The 19,546-nt window shown below is 30.1% G+C and overlaps 1 protein-coding gene and 2 pseudogenes across 1 annotated transcript; 2 read left to right on the forward strand and 1 right to left on the reverse strand.

The window, feature by feature from the left end:
• Positions 1-1,736: 1,736 nt before the first annotated feature.
• LOC149510976 (UPF0481 protein At3g47200-like) lies at positions 1,737-19,160 on the reverse strand. Its single transcript, XM_089756140.1, has 2 exons — positions 18,806-19,160; positions 1,737-3,393 (listed from the first exon to the last, which is right to left on the reverse strand). The coding sequence occupies exon 2, from the start codon at positions 3,316-3,318 to the stop codon at positions 1,936-1,938; it is 1,383 nt and encodes a 460-aa protein (XP_089612266.1). The 5' UTR covers positions 3,319-3,393; positions 18,806-19,160; the 3' UTR covers positions 1,737-1,935.
• On the forward strand, positions 12,619-14,056 carry LOC111279464 (F-box protein FBX14 pseudogene; annotated as a pseudogene).
• Positions 14,225-14,773, forward strand: LOC149510977 (transport inhibitor response 1-like protein pseudogene; annotated as a pseudogene).
• Positions 19,161-19,546: the final 386 nt, after the last annotated feature.

Here is a 19,546-nt window from a genome sequence, read left to right on the forward strand (position 1 = left end):
AAGCATGAAAATCCAAGAGCAAGATTCAAGCTTAACTAGAAATAATTAAATCATTAAAATTAATCAGGGCCTTTTTGATGATTAAAAAAAATAAATTTTTAGTAAGTAAAATCTGATGTTCGATATAATTCAATTTTTTCAAGTACTTAAATAATAATGACATTACTAATTAATTTTTTATTTATTATCTCTACATCCTTTGAAAAGAGTAAAATTTTAATATTATTAAATAAAATATATAATATTATTCTTTTTATTAAAAAAAAATAATAGCATCCTTATGTTAATGATAATATAGATTGCGCACAATTCAAAGAATTGCAAACTAATTTAAAAGATGAAACATAGATTTATTTAATATAATACAAAAGAATAAATTTTAAGTTGAAATGAATTTTTTTTTTATTTTGGGATAAGAAAAGTGGGAAATAGGCAAATTTGTTTTAAACAGGAAAAAACATGTACTAACTATGGACAAAAGGTCAAAGAATCACAGGTGTTTTTAAGAGCTTCATTTGATTTGTTTATAAAGTGTTGGACTTTTAGTTATAATGACTTAAAATCAAACCCTAGAAGTCTTCAATAAAGAAGAAATGAGGCAAAAATAATTGAATTTAGAAGAAATTCTAAATTCATTAAGACAATTTATTTTAATTGAATTTTGATTTGTGACATATCACTTTCTCATATTTTAATTTGTTAGCTAATAACAATTTATTTAAAAAATAAAAATAAAAGACAAAAAAGATCATTAAGAAAATTTTAGTTTGCATGATAAGAAATCATATTGGAAAAATGATAGTACTAGATACAAACATTAAATAATAAAAAATTTTTAAAATTCTAATTTTTAAGAATGAATAAATTGTAGATTATTAAAATAATAAAAATAGATTAAAAGTTAAATTATATTATGCTAATATAATTTAAATTCTGTTAGGACTTAAACTTTGTCTTAAGAGTTTTATCTCTTTGTCATATATGTGGACATAATATACCAATAAAAAAAGATTAAATTGTCTTGGTTTGTGTGGGTTAAGTTAATATAAGTTAACAGTGTATAGCTTACCAACTTTATTAGCCACTTAAATTTACTCTTGCAAATTATGTTTATAAAAGAACTTTTATTCATAGTTAATTAAATTTATATAAAATAATTAAACATTATGTGTTTAATTTAATTTGGTTTTACTTATTACCATCACATGTCTTGCAAGTGAATATTTATATTTTATTTAATTTTAAATAATAATAATTATAGTTAAATACAAAAATTTAATATCCTCACAGCTTAAAAATATGAGAACAACAAATTATGAATCATGGTCGTTTGAAAATATGATTACCACTAACAAATCACTCTATACTATTTAGTTATTCTAAAATAAATAAAAAATCACTCTCATACTATTTAGTTATTCTAAAATAAAATATTCTAAAATAAATAAAAAATTACTCGAGCAGTATATATTCTAGTTAATAATTAATTTTGAATAGTGGGAAAAAGAAAACAATTAATTCTGAATTATTCTTTTGAAGAGCATAATGAACGAATTTAATTATTTTATATAAAAAGTTTATGGTAAAGTTGGCATCACATTTTAGTTTCTTTACTCATTTTAATCAATTATTATATTTTGACTTTCTATTCTTTATTTAATATCTTTTTTTTTTTTGAGAACTTTTAAAGAAGCAATAAAAGTAAATTAAAAGACAGTAAAAAGTAAATAAAAGCAAACCTTAACCATATATTTATTTAATTTATCCAATCAAACATCAAATCAAATCCATACCAATCTGCCACAACAAAGCTAAAGAGTGCTGTAAAAACACATTTTCAAACATTTTGAAATGATGAAAGCATACATTTTCTGAGTACATAATTCTATAATTGAATTTGAACACACATACCAACTAATTAAATATTAGGAATGTCTACTTCCTTGGAATGATGGTGAAATAAGTCTGAATAAAAGTGAGAAGAAGTCCTGCTATGGCGCCCCAAAAACCAAGAATCCTCCATTTTCTACTAGAATAATCAGAAGAGATATGTATTAACCACGAGTTGCAATACCTTTGGATGTCGTCTTTAACATCATAATATAAGAATATATTTGGCACCAAGTTCCTGCTCATCCCACGGAAAAAATCAACCACTTCTTCATCACTGCCCAAGTAATTGTGAAGGATACCTGTAACTTGCAACTCCTTAACATCTTCTGTTGTTTGAATGAGAGAAGAAATGAAGCATAAGTAAGAGGTGACAGCATAATCATTACCAAAATCTGGACACTTTTCTAAAGCTACCAAGTTCTTGAACATGGAGGCTGTAGACTCATTCAACACTAGGCCTGGCATTTTTAGGCTTCCCAGAATGTTGGAATGGAAGGAAATATTTCGAAGGTTGCATGTCATATTGGGGCTCACTTGAATTCCTGATTCTTTAAGATCCTTGATGCTAAGAAATAGCCTTCTATTTTTTGCCTTGTTTCCACACCAAAGAAGAAACCTACCAATCACGCCCGAGCTTTTCTGTTCTATTATTCCTGACAGTAATTTTGTCCTCAACCTGTCCAGAAGGTGAGCGTAATCTTGCCGTTTTGCTTCTTGTTTATCCAGCCATTGGCTCACCGTCTCACTTGGAATATTTGTCATAAGGTTATCATTTATGAATTCTTTGATTGATAGTTCCCACAATTGGGGACTTAAAGATGAGCCAATCAATATCTTGAGGACTCTGTAAGGAAGTTGGTTTTCTAGCAAGAATAAATCAAGTTTCCCAAATGCCATGAGATCTAGGATATCTGAAGTGAATGACTTCTCATACTTTCCGCTTAAAAAGTAATATGCGATATACAGCACAGCACAACCGTCCACGAAGAACATCCAAGCTAGCTTATCATTATCGTAGTCTTTTATGTCCTCCTGATTATAATACTTCTTAAGATCCTCTATCTCTTCCTTAATTTTGTGAAATAGAGCATCTTCAGTCGTTTCGTTCTTCTTTACGAAGTGAGCTGCCAATAAAAGTTTCGTTCTTTCTCCCCGATCGAACTTCGGGTTGCCATGATGCAAAGGGCCGAAGGCTACCATCCTCGGTTCAAAATATTTCTTAAAATCCTCCTTGATAACGCCAACTAGGTGAGGTGTAACTCTTTGTATTAACGGTTGGGTTATTTGAGATACACCTCTTCCCCGGTCTTGTAATTCAAGCAATGCTGATTTTAATTTCATCATCTCTTCTCTCACGAAATCCGCTTGCTCAGTCTCAGGCATAGGAATTCTCACTTCCTCCAGTTTCCTCTGGTCGCTCGCCATCAAATTTTACCAGCTACCTTAACGGTTCAAAGGAGGTAATACAACGACAGTTAAAGGAAATTTGGCCGGGGTTGCCTGAAGAAACAAAGGACGAAAGGATAGAAGAAATGGTGAGTTAGGTTTCTCTGTTTCTACATGCCTTACACTACCCCGAAGATAGTAGCTTGCTTTAACTTTAGATTGATCCAATCTTCTTTACACTTTATTAATGTAACAAGTTTGGCAAATAAATTTGTATGCTTCATCTTTTTGAAACAGTGATAGTCAAGACCAAATTCATGAAATAATACAGATCGATCCAAAAAAAAAAATTATACTCAGAAAAATCCAAAAATTTTATGTCGCTTAACCAAAAAAAAAAAAAAAAATTCTCGCGTTTTCTTCTACTCACTCTGATTCTCTTTTGTTTGTGCTTGTAATTTGTTTAGAATGAATCACTATAGGCTTTTCTTTTTTTGCTGGAAAGGTAGTAATACTTCTTCACTCACAGGATAATTCAATCAGTTCATATATGATATCTGATAAATCTAAGACTCAAACTTTTATTCTTACACTGCAGCTTACCTTTTTAAGAACTTGTCAAGTTTAGTATATCAATTAATTTTATTTTGATCAAATATGTATAGTAATATACATACCAACTCGAGGTATGTATTCAATTTTTTTAATTAATTACAGCCTAAAATAAAAATAAAAAAATAATTATATTCAACATGATTTACATAATCTAAGAAGAATTATATTGGTATTTATGGAATAAAGATTAGAATAAAGTATTTTAAAGAGAAAATGATTGCGTACTAACCAATAAATGCAAAGATATTATATTTTGTAATAGTGAAATTTATTGATCGAATAACGATTAAAGTAATAACGAAGGCAAGATGATTGGAATGAGACCAATGGGATTGAAGATATAAAATGGCAAGAGGATTCCATGATTTGGTTCATTAAAATCCATTGCCTAGCTATTTGGTTAATTGTTTTTGGAACACTTTTAGTATTTACCAAAAAAGAAAAATGGTATTGGTTGCACAGCAGAATCTGCTTGGAATTACGACTTGTCAAAACCTGGAGATTAAAGTGTGTAGAAGCATGGAAGGATGCCATTGCTTTTCACTTTCTAGCTATAGTGTGGACGTCGTAGCAATCATTTCTAATGTAATTGCTTATTAGAGTCAAAGTTCATGTAAAATTGAATCTAAAGCTTAATTTGATTCATGCAGCTTTTCTTATAAGATGATATTTAATAAGTTTAAGATTTAAATTTTAGTATTTATAATTCTATCTTATATCTCTTTTACAATTTTTTGTAAAAAAATAAAAATAAAATGAAATTTCATTAAAAAGATTGAAACAATCTCAAGTGGATCAACAATAAGCAATTTAAGGAGGTCTTGATCACTCGCATCATCCCAAGAGTGGCTTTGTATGCAGTAGCCCTTAGTTAAATGGGAATGTTCATTGCTCAATGTAATAGAGGAATAATATTTTGTTTATGAAATTACAATTAAAAATAAAAGTTAAAATTATAATAAAAAAATATATTTTATATAAAATTAATAAATAAATTGAAATAATTAATTTTTTAACGATTAATAGCACTCATAGTCCCTAAATTTGATCCAAATTCTATTTTGATATTTAAATTTTAAAAAGTTTTAATTGGATCTCTAATTGTTCAAAGTTATCCTATTTTGGCCATTTTGTCTATAAACCGTCTAAATTGATGGTAAATGCCAGTTGGCATCATGTAATGATATCAGCTAGCTCACATGACAGATAAAAGATCAAAATAAAATTCTCTCAAAGTTTAGAAACCAAAGATGAAATTATCTCAAAATTTTATATATTTCATATATGTCTTATAAAAAAACTAATTTTAAATTATATTTGCATATTGTTTATAATATAACTCATTAGATAGATTTTTGTTTTAAATAGAAAATAAATATTGAAAACTTAAAATTAAGTTAAAATTTTCAAATTCATTTTTTAAAAATTTAATACATTTTAAAAAAAAATTTTATTAAAAATATTATTTTACTAATAAGTCATAATAAAACATATTATTTTCTATCCAAAAAATTTATTTTTAAAATATTAAATATCTTTTATTTTTCCTTTTTAAAATAACTTAATTTTAATTTTTAAAGAACTATTTTCTACTAAAAAAAAAATATAACTAATAAATTATATTACAACAAAAAATATAAAAATATAAAAATATAATTTTAAATTTAATATTTCTTAAAATATATATAAAATATATAAAATTTTTAGATAATTTTGCCTTTGGTCCTAAATTTTGAGAGAATTCTGTTTTGGTCCCTAATTTGCGATGTAAAATGTTAGTTGACATCATGTGTAGTGCTTATTGAATTTGGCATCAATTTAGGTGATTCCATAAACAGAAAGACCAAAATAAGATAATTTTGCACAATTAGAAATCTGATCATAACTTTTTAAAATTTATGAATCAAAATAAAATTTAGACCAAAATTTTAAAACTACAAATGTTATTAACCCATTTATTAATTAGTATATAACTGAATAAATTAATATACAATTAGAATGAAACTTGATTCTAAAACTTTATAATTCCATAATTAAAACAAAGCCTCACGGGCATAATACCATAACAACTCACAAGCATGAAAATCCAAGAGCAGGATACAAAAAATAATAATAATAATTCAACTAGATATAATTAAATCAGTAAAATTAATTAGGGCCTTTTTGATGAGTAAAAAAAAAAAATATTTCATAAGTAAAATATGATGGTCGATATAATTCAATCGTTCCGAGTACTTCAATAATTATGACATTACTTATGAATTTTTTATTTATTACCTTTACATCCTTTGAAAAGAGTAAAATTTTCATATTATCGGATAAAATATATAATATTATTCTTTTTTATAAATAAAATAATAATAGCATCTTTATGCTAATGATAATATAGCCTGCGCACAATTCAAAGGATCGCCAACTAATTTAAAAGATAAAATATAGATTTATTTCATATAATTCACAAGAATAAGATTTTAAGTTGATATGAACTTTTTCATTTTTGGATATGAACAATGGGAGTAGACAAATATGTTTTGAGAAGGAAAAAATACGAAGAGTGTAGACATTTTATTTAGTTTGGGGTATTTTTTAAATTTATTTTTAGGATTGTAGTATTTTATTGAGTTTAAGATTATTTATTTTGTTAATTAATTGATTTATGATTTTTTTAAAGAAAAAGAAAAAAGTTTGATTCGATTTGAAGTTTAGTATTATCACGGGTCGAGACTTAAGTTTCGAATCTGCGCGGCTCTGGGACCCGGGCATTTACCCTTTCGACGTCTCGGATCAACCTGACCGTCGCGGTTCATACCTTTGTGAGGTATTGTCCGTTCTGGCCCCCCTGACCTCACGGTTTTATCTTACAAAAGGCGTCTCACAAGTTTGAGATTAAGTCTCTACATATATATCATTCTTTATCCACACATCTTCTTGATGTGGGATTGGGGGCGTTACAATCTCCCCACCTTTAATGCTTGACGTCCCTATCAAGCCGAGTCCATCCACAGGACCAAGATCACACCAGACTATTGTGTAGCACTTAGTGATTCCCACGGCTCCACCGTGTAGCACTTAGTGACTTCCACGACTGCGGACTGGTGACTGCTCTGATACCATTTGTAAAGACTCGCACCCAACCTGCGAGGTATTGTGTAGCACTTAGTGATTCCCACGGCTCCACCGTGTAGCACTTAGTGACTTCCACGACTGCGGACTGGTGACTGCTCTGATACCATTTGTAAAGACTCGCACCCAACCTGCGAGGTATTGTCCGCTTTGACCTGAAGGTCTCACGGTTTTGTCCCACAAAAGGCGCCTCACAAGGCGGAGATGGTGTGAACTCTTTTATACCCCAGTGACCCTCCTATTATGTTCGATGTGGGATTCAGGACTCCCCCTTAGGTCCGTGACATTCTCCTGCACCCAACCTCGTGATGCCCTCGTCATGGAGGCTGGCCACCCTGCCTACCTCCCTCAAGGTGCTTGACGTGGATCGAACGGTTTAGGGCTGGCTCTGATACCATTTGTAGAAACCCGCACCCAACCTGCGAGGTATTGTCTATTTTGACCCGAAGGTCTCACGGTTTTATCACACAAAAGGCTCCTTACAAGTTTGGGATTAAATCTCTACATATATATCATTCCTTATCCACACATCCTTCTGATGTGGGATTGGGGGCGTTACAATCTCCCCACCTTTAATGCTTGACGTCTTTGTCAAGCCGAGTCCATCCACAGGACCAAGATCACACCAGACCATCGTGTAGCACTTAGTGACTCCCACAGCTCCACCGTGTAGCACTTAGTGACTCCCACGACTGTGGACTGGTGACCGCTCTGATACCATTTGTAGAGACTCGCACCTTTTGTAGGACAAAATCGTGAGGCCTTCGGGTCAAAGCGGACAATACCTCACAGGTTGGGTGCGAGTCTCTACAAGTATTCTAATTAAAAAAGAGTATGTGTTGATTTGAGAGGTGAACTTGGATTAAAAATCTAAAATTTATTTTGATTAGGAGATAGAAACCAGGAAAACATTTTCTTATTGTGATTTGGATTAGAGGCCTATAAAAAGACCCAATTACAATCAATTAGATACAATGAAGAATCAATTAGAAAAATCAAGAGAGAAAAAGTAAAATAAAGTAGAAAAATTGAGATTTTTTTTTTTTTATAATTTTTTATAGTGTTTTGGATTTAGATAATTAAAAATTTGTTTTGGGAGTTCTGTGTGAGGGAAACAAGTTGAGAAGAAACACAATTATAAAGGTCCATGTGCTTTGAAATAAATTGTGACTCAATTTTTTTTATTTACTTTTTACTTATTTTTTTCTTAAGTTCTAGTTATCTTTGTATTTTATCATAATTAATTAATTAATTGTATATTTGTATATTTTATTTATTTGACTATTTAAGTATAATTTTTAGGAAAAATTAGAAAGTATTTACAAAAAAATAAAACAAGTTTAATAAATTTTTGGGAATGAATAATAATTATTCAATGATGAGTTTCTTAAAAATTTCAAATAGTAAATATTCTAAGAAATTTTTAGGTGAGAAATTTCTCTAAATTTAACCCAAATTATAGAATAATTTGAATAAAATTTCAATAAAAGTAATTGTATTCTTTTTCAAATAATAATTAAAAATTAAAAAATATTAAAAATATAACTTAAAATTTTGGGTGAAAATATTTGAAAATTATCCAAGAATGAAATCTTAAAAATCATAAATGGTCGAATTTTCATAAGATTTCTAGGTGGAAGATTTTTTCTAAATTTATCCCTAATTATGGTAAAATTTAAATCGGACTTCAAAAAATAAATTATCATATTATTTTCTTTTCAAAGATTCAGAAACTAATGAGAAAAGTTTCTAAATAAACCTAAATGGAGAAAATTTTAGAAATAGATAAAGAAAATTTTCTAAATAGATCCATACGGTGAAAAATTTAGAAATAAAACTTGTAAAATAAAAATAAATTTGAAGGATGAAATTCTTACTGATCACAAATGGATGATTATCTAAGATATTTTTAGGTGAGAAAATATTTCTAATTTTAGCCCAAATGGTAGAAAGATTAGATATACTTTTAATAAAACAAAAGTTTAATAAAAACTGGTTAAGCTTTCCGATGACGGAGCCTCTTCAAGAAAACAAATAAGATTTTTGAATACTCTCAAGGTGAAAAAGTATTTTTAAAAATTTTGTCAAATTGATAAAGAATCTTAAAAGTTATTTTCAATATTTAAATGTTAATAGAAGACAATTAGAATCAAGACTTTAGGATAATTTAAAATAAAATGGTATTGTCCTTTGGATGCGCATGTATGGGTGTAATAATCTTCCCTATATATAACTGAATTTTCAAATCTTGTTTTGATTAATAGGCCAAAATTTATTCTTTAGGGACCTTTAGTCAAGTGTAGGAGCTCTTTAAAATGATAGATTCATTAAGTAGCCAATCGTACCTAAATAAAAAAGATTGGTGATGACTCTTTAAGTTGTGCCTATCGATAGATTTACAGATTTATATATTATGACAGTTTGGTGACTTTGCTAGAGACTAATAGAGAGTCAGTTCATAATATTTTAAATTTATCCTATCTTTTGAGCTAATGGTTTTAAATTATAATGATTGCATTATTTATTTGCTAACCTTTTTTTTTTGTCTTTTATTTATGAAGGTTTGATAATTTTATGATCCTTGACACACACTATCATATTCATTTGCATTACATGAGTTCTATATCCAAGCTCTATCCTTCTTAGAAGGGAGTAAAGTACCTACGCTCTTGTGAAATGATAATCTCTGCAATGACTAATAAAATACTCCCACTCAAATTGAATCTTTTCCATTAGTAGCATATGATGGGTGAGAATTGGAAGCCTTAATAGTCTATGATGAAAAATGATGTAAGGATCAATTTGAGAACTTTTAGTGGTCCAAATCACTTAGCCTTGCATATAATTTACACTTAAGAGGCCAGCCTTAAGCTAGAGCCATTCCTACCCATTGATAGATGTAACCTGAAATTGGGATACAAAGAGAAATTATTTATGTGATATATTAATTAGCTAACCATTTTTATTTGTTTGACATTGTGCATTTACATCATTTCAATTATTATAGTGTTTGCATCATCATATTATCTTTTTAGCTTTATACATCATTTTCATTTTCATATTTAATTATGCATTTGCATCATTCTCATATAGGAAATATTTACCACATATCAGTTATTGATAAATCAAATCTTATACCTACATCCATGAAATGCCAAATGCAATCAAAATCTACATCGATTCATTATGAATCTACTCACTAGTTGAAAATCAAGTCAGAGGAATGTCATTGAGGCACAAGATCATTACCAACAAGCTAGGAAGTTTGTAAAAAGGCATTAGAATAATGTTTAGGAAATATTACAATAGATGTTTGGGACTTTAGAATATTGTTTTTGCTTTGTTAGGATGTAGATTTGAAATTTTATTTTCAAATTGAGATTTTTTTTATCGATAATAATTATGTGGCAAATATTATTAGTATATTTCAGTCATACATTAAAAATACTAAACATGAGCATATCATCTCTAATAATATAATTGTGGTACTCAAGGTTGAAGGATAGCTTCACCATAAAAAAAACCTCATTCACCACCAATATAACACCAAAACTCGACTGATACAGATGGAACAAGAAAACTCCAATCATTTTGACAAGATTGAAAAAGCCTAAGAATAACTTTGGGGGAAGCTGGATAAAATTTTGAAAGCCTTGAATAAGTTGAATAAAGAAAAAAGAGGAAAAAGCTCCAAGACAACCTCAATGTCTTATGTAAGATGTAATTGACCCTCTATACCCTTCAGGATTCAGCCCTTATCAATGCTAACATTCTTAAAGGGCACAAGCAAATTTCCCAAGGGCCTATCTATACATTAACCTAGGAATGTAATCTACTATTGCCCAAGGTCAGTTCCAAAGTTATGTTAATCCAGTCTTTGGGGAAAAAGCCTTAGAGATGATCCAAAAGAAAAAGAAAAGTTGAAGTTAAAAGTGGTCAAGTCAGTGGAGGATTCAAAAGCTGACTAAAAGATGAATAGGCTCGAGGAAAGGTTGCCAGCAATGGAAGAAATTGGTTTCATGGTTCAATGGATGCTATTGGGCTTTGTTTAGTCCCAAATGTTGTTATTCCTCCAAAATTCAAAGTTATGGAGTTCAAGAAGTACAATGATATAAAGTGTTCAATAACTCATGTTATCATGTACTACCAAAAAATAACTACCAATACTAGTGATGAAAAGCTTTTGATGCATATATTTTAAGACAGTCTTACTGGTTCTACAATGAGATGGTATATTCAGCTGAATCAATCCCATATTCACACTTAGTAAGAGCTAGCTCAGGACTTTATTAGTCAATATCAAGTCCAATACTTTGGAGCATTCAATACGGAATATGATTATATCAGAATGACCATGTCTAACTGCTACATGCAATGGGATTTATCCTTTGGCATTGGGTTGCAGTAGCAGTGACAGGCACTCGTCGACAAGTTGCTTGACAAAGTTAAGGGAGAACTCTTTTTCAAATCTCTTTTTCTGAAAAACACAGAAACCATTTATCATTTTTAAGTACCTGTCGTCCTTCGATTTTGCAGTAAATATAGAGCACTATGTTTTTCCTTCCGTCAACTAGGCAACGAAGACCACCTTGATACTTATTAAATAGTTCCGTGTCACCATTTTCTGTAGCTTTGAACAAATCATTGTCCATGTAGGTGATAGCCTCTGCTTGCTGAGTTTGTTCAAAGGGAATGGGAATGAATAAGCTAATAGAGGGATCCAACTGCATCATTACAATTAATTTGGTTGGCTAATTTTTTTTCAGATAAGTAATTTGGCTGGCTAATTAAGGCTCTCCTATTCGACTAAGCCAAGGCAGATGCTGGCACACAATTTTTTTGAAGCAAATTAAAGAATCCTCTTGCCCTTTTATATCCTCGTTCATTGCTCCCATTCCAATCACCTTTGTCTAAATTGCACTATTTGTGATGCCATACCCCATATTGAGTAAGTGTGACGATAAAATACGAGGTATATGTAAAGATATAGATCTATACTTATAAGATATTTTTTATAAAATAAAACCGTAAAAATTTTTAATCAAAGTGGACAATACTCCAAGAATTAAGTCGGGTCTCCACAAATTTAGATCAATTTAAAACCAAAATTTTATGTTTGCAACCTTTTAAAAATATTTTAAATTCATCTATTTCAATTAGACCTAAAAATTTTAAAAACAATATAAAAACTATATACGAAAAAAAGACATGAAAGCAATAGATTTAAAATTTAGTGAAAATTGTTTATGGTTTGACAAAAATAAAATATATATTTTGTGTTTGATATATCAATATGAATTTCACATGATAATTTTTATATTTTACATATTGTAGACACCCCATTTTGTCTGGGATTTTTTTGTCAATTAAGACTAATCCAAGCTCGGTTGTAAAGATTTTTATTTTAGATTTTTTTATTTCGTATTTATCATTTTTTTATTTTATGGTCTATTTTTTTTCTTTTTCCATTGATTAATTTAAAAAAAAAAAGTTGAAAGAATGAGATTAGGCTTGGTGATGATTGTTATCAGAGAGCATAATTAGATGCTAATGATGGTAATCAGAATTGAACTGAAACTTAATCATATAGTTTTATAAATCATGTCAATTCACAGCAAGATAGGCAGTAAGAGCAACAGGAGAACAGAGGATCAGGGAAAATCAGATAGGCAAAAACACAGTGGGAGACAAAGTACCACCATTCACAGATACATAAGGCATGCAATCGTCCTTATTCCCCAGCCTGGTTTTCGCCTCAAAATCCGTCAGCCAAACTTGCCAAAACCAAAGTCACTCACATTCCCACTTGCACTAAAACAATCTAAAAAAAGCTTACAAATGATCTTGATAGAAACCTACAGCACCCAATTGCCAGTAATCGAACCCCAAAGCTACACACAGAAAGCATACAAAAAGAAAACGGAGAGAAAACAGAACCCAAAAAAGGTGTTTAGAAAAGCAAATGTCTGAGGACGACGAAAGGTAGCAATCTCCTCCATCAGATCTTGAGTTCACTTCCAACAAGGCACGAAACTGTAACGCCACCAGGTCTAGGTCGGGTCACCCAGAGTTCCAGCCATTGTACTCGGACCAGGTTCTGGAGAACATGTTGGAAAATGTGCTCCACTTTGTGATGTCGAGGTGGGATCGAAACGCTTTCTCATTGGTGTACAAGTTGTGGTACCGGGTTGAGGCACTGACGCGATCTGAGTTGTTCATAGGGAACTATTACGCGATTTCGTCGGGTCAGGCGATGGCCAGGTTCATCAGGGTGAGGGCTCTTCACTTGAAAGGGAAGCCCATGTTCATGGATTTTAACCTAATGCTGCACAATTGGGGGGCCCGCTTCAGTCCTTGGGAGCTGGCGATGGCCAAGGCTTGCCCTTGGCTGGAAAAAGTTTACCTAAAGTCCATAACCGTGACGGATGATGATCTGAAAATGTTGGTCGAGTCGTTTTCAGGGTTTAAAGAGCTTATTCTCGCTTGCTGTGATGGGTTTGGAACTAGTGGCCTTGCTATTTTTGTTAGCAAGTGCAGACAGCTGAGGGTGATTGATCTGATTGATTCTGAGGTTACAGATGATGATACAGATTGGATATCCTATTTTCCTGAGGGTGAATCTCATCTTGAGTCGTCGATATTTGATTGTGTAGAATGCCCAATAAATTTTGAGGCATTGGAAAGGTTGGTTGCAAGGTCTCCTTCACTTAAGAAACTTAGGCTAAACCGATATGTTTCAATTGGGCAGCTATATCACTTGATGACTCGAGCTCCGCAGGTTACACACCTTGGGATAGGATCATTTAGCCCGCTAGAGGTTGCAAGGCAAGGTGATGAAGAACCTGATTACCGAACTGCTTTTGCTGCTTGCAGATCTTTAGTTTGTCTCTCTGAATTTAGGGAAATAATTTTAAATTATCTGCCCGTAATTTACCCTGTTTGTGCAAATCTAACATCTTTGAATTTCAGCTATGCCAACATCAATGCAGAACAACTTAAGCCAATTATAGGGAACTGCCACAAGCTCCAGGTTTTATAGATCCTTGATTCAATATGTGATGAAGGACTTCAAGCAGTGGCTGCAACATGCAAGGAATTACGTGAGCTTCGGGTTTTTCGTATTGATGCTAGTGAGGATAGTGATAGCCCCCTTTCTGAAGTGGGCTTCCAAGCTATTTCTGAGGGTTGTTGAAAATTGCAATCCATTATGTATTTCTGCCAGAGGATGACTAATGCTGCTGTCATAGCAATGTCCAAGAACTGTCCAGATCTTATTCTTTTCCGGCTATGCATAATGAAGCGTCGCAAGCCTGATGCTGTGACTGGAGCTCCTATGGATGATGGTTTTGGAGCCATTGTTATGAATTGTAAGAAGCTTACTCACCTTGCTTTACCTAGTTTACTGGCAGATAAAGCTTTTGATTATATCAAAAAATATGGGAAATCGATATGCACATTGTCAGTTGCTTTTACCGGAGACAGTGACATGGGGGTGAAATATGTACTTGAGAGCTGCCCACAATTGCAAAAGCTTGAGATTAGGAATAGCCCATTTGGGGATGCAACTTTGCTTTTTGGTTTGCATCACTACTACAACATGAGGTTCCTTTGGATGTCCTCATGTAAACTAACTCACCAAGGTTGCCAGGAGATTGCCCATGCTACGCCTCGCCTAGTGGTTGAAGTGATTAGGTTTGCTATTGAGGAAGAGATGGGTGACTCTGTTGGAACATTATACATGTATCGGTCTCTTTAAGGGCCAAGCACTGATGCACCTAAATCTGTTACCATCTTGTAAGCAAATATGGTGCAGGAAGCTGTTTATTTGTTCTCATGTTGGATACCAAGCAAGTTTAAACTGTTTTATAGGGAATTTTGATTTTTCGGGCATCTTTTAAATAACCCGTATTCCCAGCAATCCCAATCAAGCAAAGTTGAGTAAATTCTTTCTACTTCAAGCTTGGGCTGTTACATTGGCATTGAAAGCAGACTCGCAGTGAGGGACAACAGTTCATTTTTGCTTTGGTTCTTTTGAAAGACTTTGGAAAAGGGGATCTGAAGCAGAAAGAAAGAATTTGGCCTTTTATAGGGTCTTAAAACGATGTTGTTTGGCGTAGTGGTTACCCAGGATTTGCGCGTTTTCACTAGGATGACCTGACCCGAGCGTTGGCTCGCGTTGCAAACCACGTCCCTGCCTTGGCTAAACCGAGTCGAGCCGGTCCATTAACCGCGCCTTTGAGTCGATTTTTCTGAGCTCAGTCGAAACCTTTTTGGTAATTTTTTTTTTTATTTTACTTATTTATTTAAATTTTTTGAGTGAGTTTTTTTAATAAAAATAAAAATTTTAAAAAATAATTTTAAAATTGGAAGAAAAGTTGAATTATCAATTTTTTTTAGGAAAAGTTGAAAGTATCAATTTTCCTTGAAAATAAGTTTTCTAAAAAATATTTTCGATGAAAAGTTGAAAGTATCAATTTTCCTTGAAAATAATTTTCTAAAAAATATTTTTGAGGAAAAGGTAAAAGTATCAATTTTCCTTGAAAATAAAATTTTTTAAAAATATTTTTGAAAAAAAGTTGAAAGTATCAATTTTTCTCGAAATTAAAGTTTCAGAAAAATATTTCGGAAAAAAGTTGAAAGTACCAATTTTCCTTAAAAAAAAATATTTTAAGGAAAAGTTGAAGGTATCAATTTTTCTTAAAATAGAAACTCTTAAATGCTTTTAAGAAAAAGTTGAAAGTATTAATTTTTCTTGTACAAAAGCAATGAGTTTTTGAAGAGAAAATGATTTATATCTAAAGCTGAATCATTATTCTTTTTTTTCTCATTTTATTTCTTTTCCTTTTTGAATTTTCTTGAATGTTAAATAATTCGACAATAGAGCCTCTGCAAGTGAAATAGTAGTTTCCTTGCATACTATTGAGGTGAAGAAATTTTTTTAATTTTCTGCTAAAAGTATTAGAGTCAATTGAGAATAATTTTCAATAATTAATTACTTGATAAATTTTTAAGGCTTATTGGATAATACAAAATTAAGTTGATACTATCTTTCAATAAGCGTTGTGAGGGTGCTATAACCTTCCTCACACGTAACCGTACTCCCGAACTCTGTTCTGGTTAGTAGACCTAAACCTATTCTTTTAGGGATCTTTAAGCTTAGATGTTTCTTAAAAGGATAAATGCCTTAGGTGACCAATCGCACTTAGATAAAAAAGATTTGTGACAACTCTTAAAGCCAATGTTTAGCGATAAATCTCCATATCTAAACGTTATGACACATAGATACACAAACTGAAAATTTTAATTGCAATTATTAAGTGAGACAATAATATTAGTTCTTAAGTCAATATATATCTACCATATTTATGTGATAGATATATATCGAAGACAACATATACCTATCATGTTCTAATAATACCATAAGCATTAAAAGATGGCAGATATATAGAGTTCAATATGATATATATATATATATATATATATTGAAGACAACGTATATGTACCATATTCTAATAATACCATTACCATATGCATTAAAATATGGTAGATATATATTGATTTCTAGATATATACATTGAAGTCAATATATATCACCAGAGGCGGAGCCTCATGAGAGCCTGAGGGGCTCTTAGCCCCCTCAAAATTTTGCAAACCTTTTAATGCCTATCCTAGATAGCTAAATGAAGAGCTACTTAAACATTTGTTTCATTAATGAGTCTAGTTATAATAGCTTAAAATATTAACAACTTATAAAACAAAATAGGCAATTGTTGGTAATAAATTTTTAACTTTCTTAACTTTTAAATTTTTAATAATTTATTATTCATAGATGAAAAAATGGCCCAAGCGTTTATCACTATTTTATATGATAGCATGATGTGCTTCTTTATATGAATAGGTGTTGAAAGACAATTGTATAAGCAATTGTTTTTAATACTCTTCAATCCTTTAATATATATTATATTATATATATTATAATTATTTTATATATATTAATTTATTTTAATTAGTTCTCACATAAAAATTGTTATTTGTTAATTATATTTTTTATTTTTAATTTAAGTTTAACAATTGTAATTTTTAAAAAATTAAAATCACATTATTATTTGTTTATTTATTATATCTACAATTATTATTCACGAACTCTTAAAAATAATAGATTTGTAATAAATATTAAATCACATTCATGTAAACTTAAAAAAAATAAATTAACTTTCTAGTTTTTTCAATAAGATTACAACTTTTTAACCACATACCAAAGGGTTTTTTTTTTTGGCCGGTACTTTTTTTATATATTTATGATTTTTTTGTTATAAAACACTAAATAAATTATGTTAATTTTTTGAAATCTTTATTTTTTTAAGTATATGTGTTTGACACATATAATAAACATGATTATCGAGATTGAACTCTAAAAATAAAGAAAAATTAGTATATTTTTATTGAACATATATTATATTTGACACTAAATCTTAAATTTGAATAACATAACAAATAAAAATTTATGTAATTTTAATTGACCCCATGTCAAGATCTGCTACTGTATATCATATTAATACAACTGTGTCTCATATTAATAAAATATTCATTAAAATATATCTATATTAGAATGTTGTAGAGATAAATTGAATTTAATATAATAGATATATATCTAATAATATCATATTAAAAAGGTAGGTATACATCGACTTCAATATGGTACATATCTTTTAATGAATACAGTACATTATACCAATAGATTAGTTGAAATTTTTAATGAATGTGGTAGATATAAATTGAATTTAATATGATAGATATATATCTAATAATATCATATTAATAAGGTAGGTATACATCGACTTCAATATGGTACATATCTTTTAATGAATATAGTACATTACACCATGATCTGACATAATAATTAAAATTTTTATTGAAATTTTTAATGAATATCATACATTACAACAATATATATGACATATTGTTGAAATTTTTAATGAATATCGTACATTACACCAGTAGATCTCACATAATAGTTAAGGTTGACAACGGATTGAATTGAAACGTATTTTTATTCGTCTCGAATGTGATCTGATTTTACATTCATTAAATTTATATCTGTACTTGATTTGAAATTTTTTTAAATTTTTTAATATCTAAATCCGATCCGATTTGATATTATATAAATCGTACCTAATTCGACCCGAAATTAATAAAATATTTTTTTTAAATATAAAATATTTTTTAAATATATTTAAATATATAATTATATATAAATAAAAAATTAAATAATTAATTAAAAAATTATTTTTATATAATATCAAGTTGGATTTAATTGGATTTATCTAAAATTTGATTCAATCCGACCCAAAACTCGATTTAAAAAAAAAAAAAAATCCTACGAGACCGACGGATTAGATTGTCCATCCTAATAATAATTAAAATTTTTAATGAATATCGTACATTACACCAATTGTTCTGACACAGTTTTAGTTAAAATTCCCCTGATTTCAACTTTGAACGGATTGATTTTTTTTTTCCCTCAAAATTTAAGCTATTTTGAAATTATAAGTACAAAAAAATTTGTAATTATAATTAAGTATTATATCATTAATAATTAAATAAACAAACTAAATAACAAACTATTAGTGCTGAGCTATCCTGACAAAAACAACTTGAAATCATGAGGTAGGAGGTCGGTTACTGCCAAAAGTTAAAGATTCCATTGACGTTTGTGTTTTAACGATCAAATTAGTGCTTGAAAAGGAAAAGAAAAAAAAAATTGAGAAGAGAGAAAGAAGGAAATTACCTGCTTCAAGCTTCTCCAGAGGGATTTGTCATGGAAGATGACTCAGGGCTGTAATTCCAAAGCCCTTTCAGCTCTCCTGTTACCAAAACTAATATGACAGCAACTCCCGAAAAAGGAAAGAAAAATCAGAATGGAGAAAGGGAAGGGAAAAAAGAGGTACAATGAGAGAGTATATGAGATTTTTTATGACAAGCCAGCCTGAAGTAGTCTTTATCAAGGTGGAATTCTGAACTTTGTTACCTAATGTACAAGGAACAAGATAGAGGAGTGCAGGTTGACCATGCCCATTCATTAGATATAAGCCTAGGTATGTGAAGAAGAGGCCTACGATAGGCGAAATTGAAACAAACAAGTATAACTGTATATAGCTGCACAATAGTTATTTTGTTGTTATCCAACTCTTTTTAATAGGTTTTCAACCAACTAAATGCAAGAATACACCTCTGATATTCATTCATTTTCACCGATCAAACATCGAGGTTATTCAGTACTTTTAAGTTCACACACAATACTATGCTCAGAAACCTACATGATATGCGAAAATTTACATTTTGTTTCCTAAGATTAACAACTGTGTTTCACAGACAAAATATGTTTTATTCTGACCTAGGGTGGGAAAGAAATATATATATATAAATATATATATATATATGTATATACTAGTTTTTGATATGTGTGTGACACGTATAATTTTTATCTCTAAAAATTTATTTTAAAAAACAAAATTTTTGATACTATGAA

Source organism: Durio zibethinus, chromosome 27 (assembly GCF_047325235.1).
Source record: "Durio zibethinus cultivar Kanyao isolate XHJ-2024 chromosome 27, ASM4732523v1, whole genome shotgun sequence".
In the NCBI taxonomy this organism is placed as follows: Eukaryota; Viridiplantae; Streptophyta; class Magnoliopsida; order Malvales; family Malvaceae; genus Durio; species Durio zibethinus.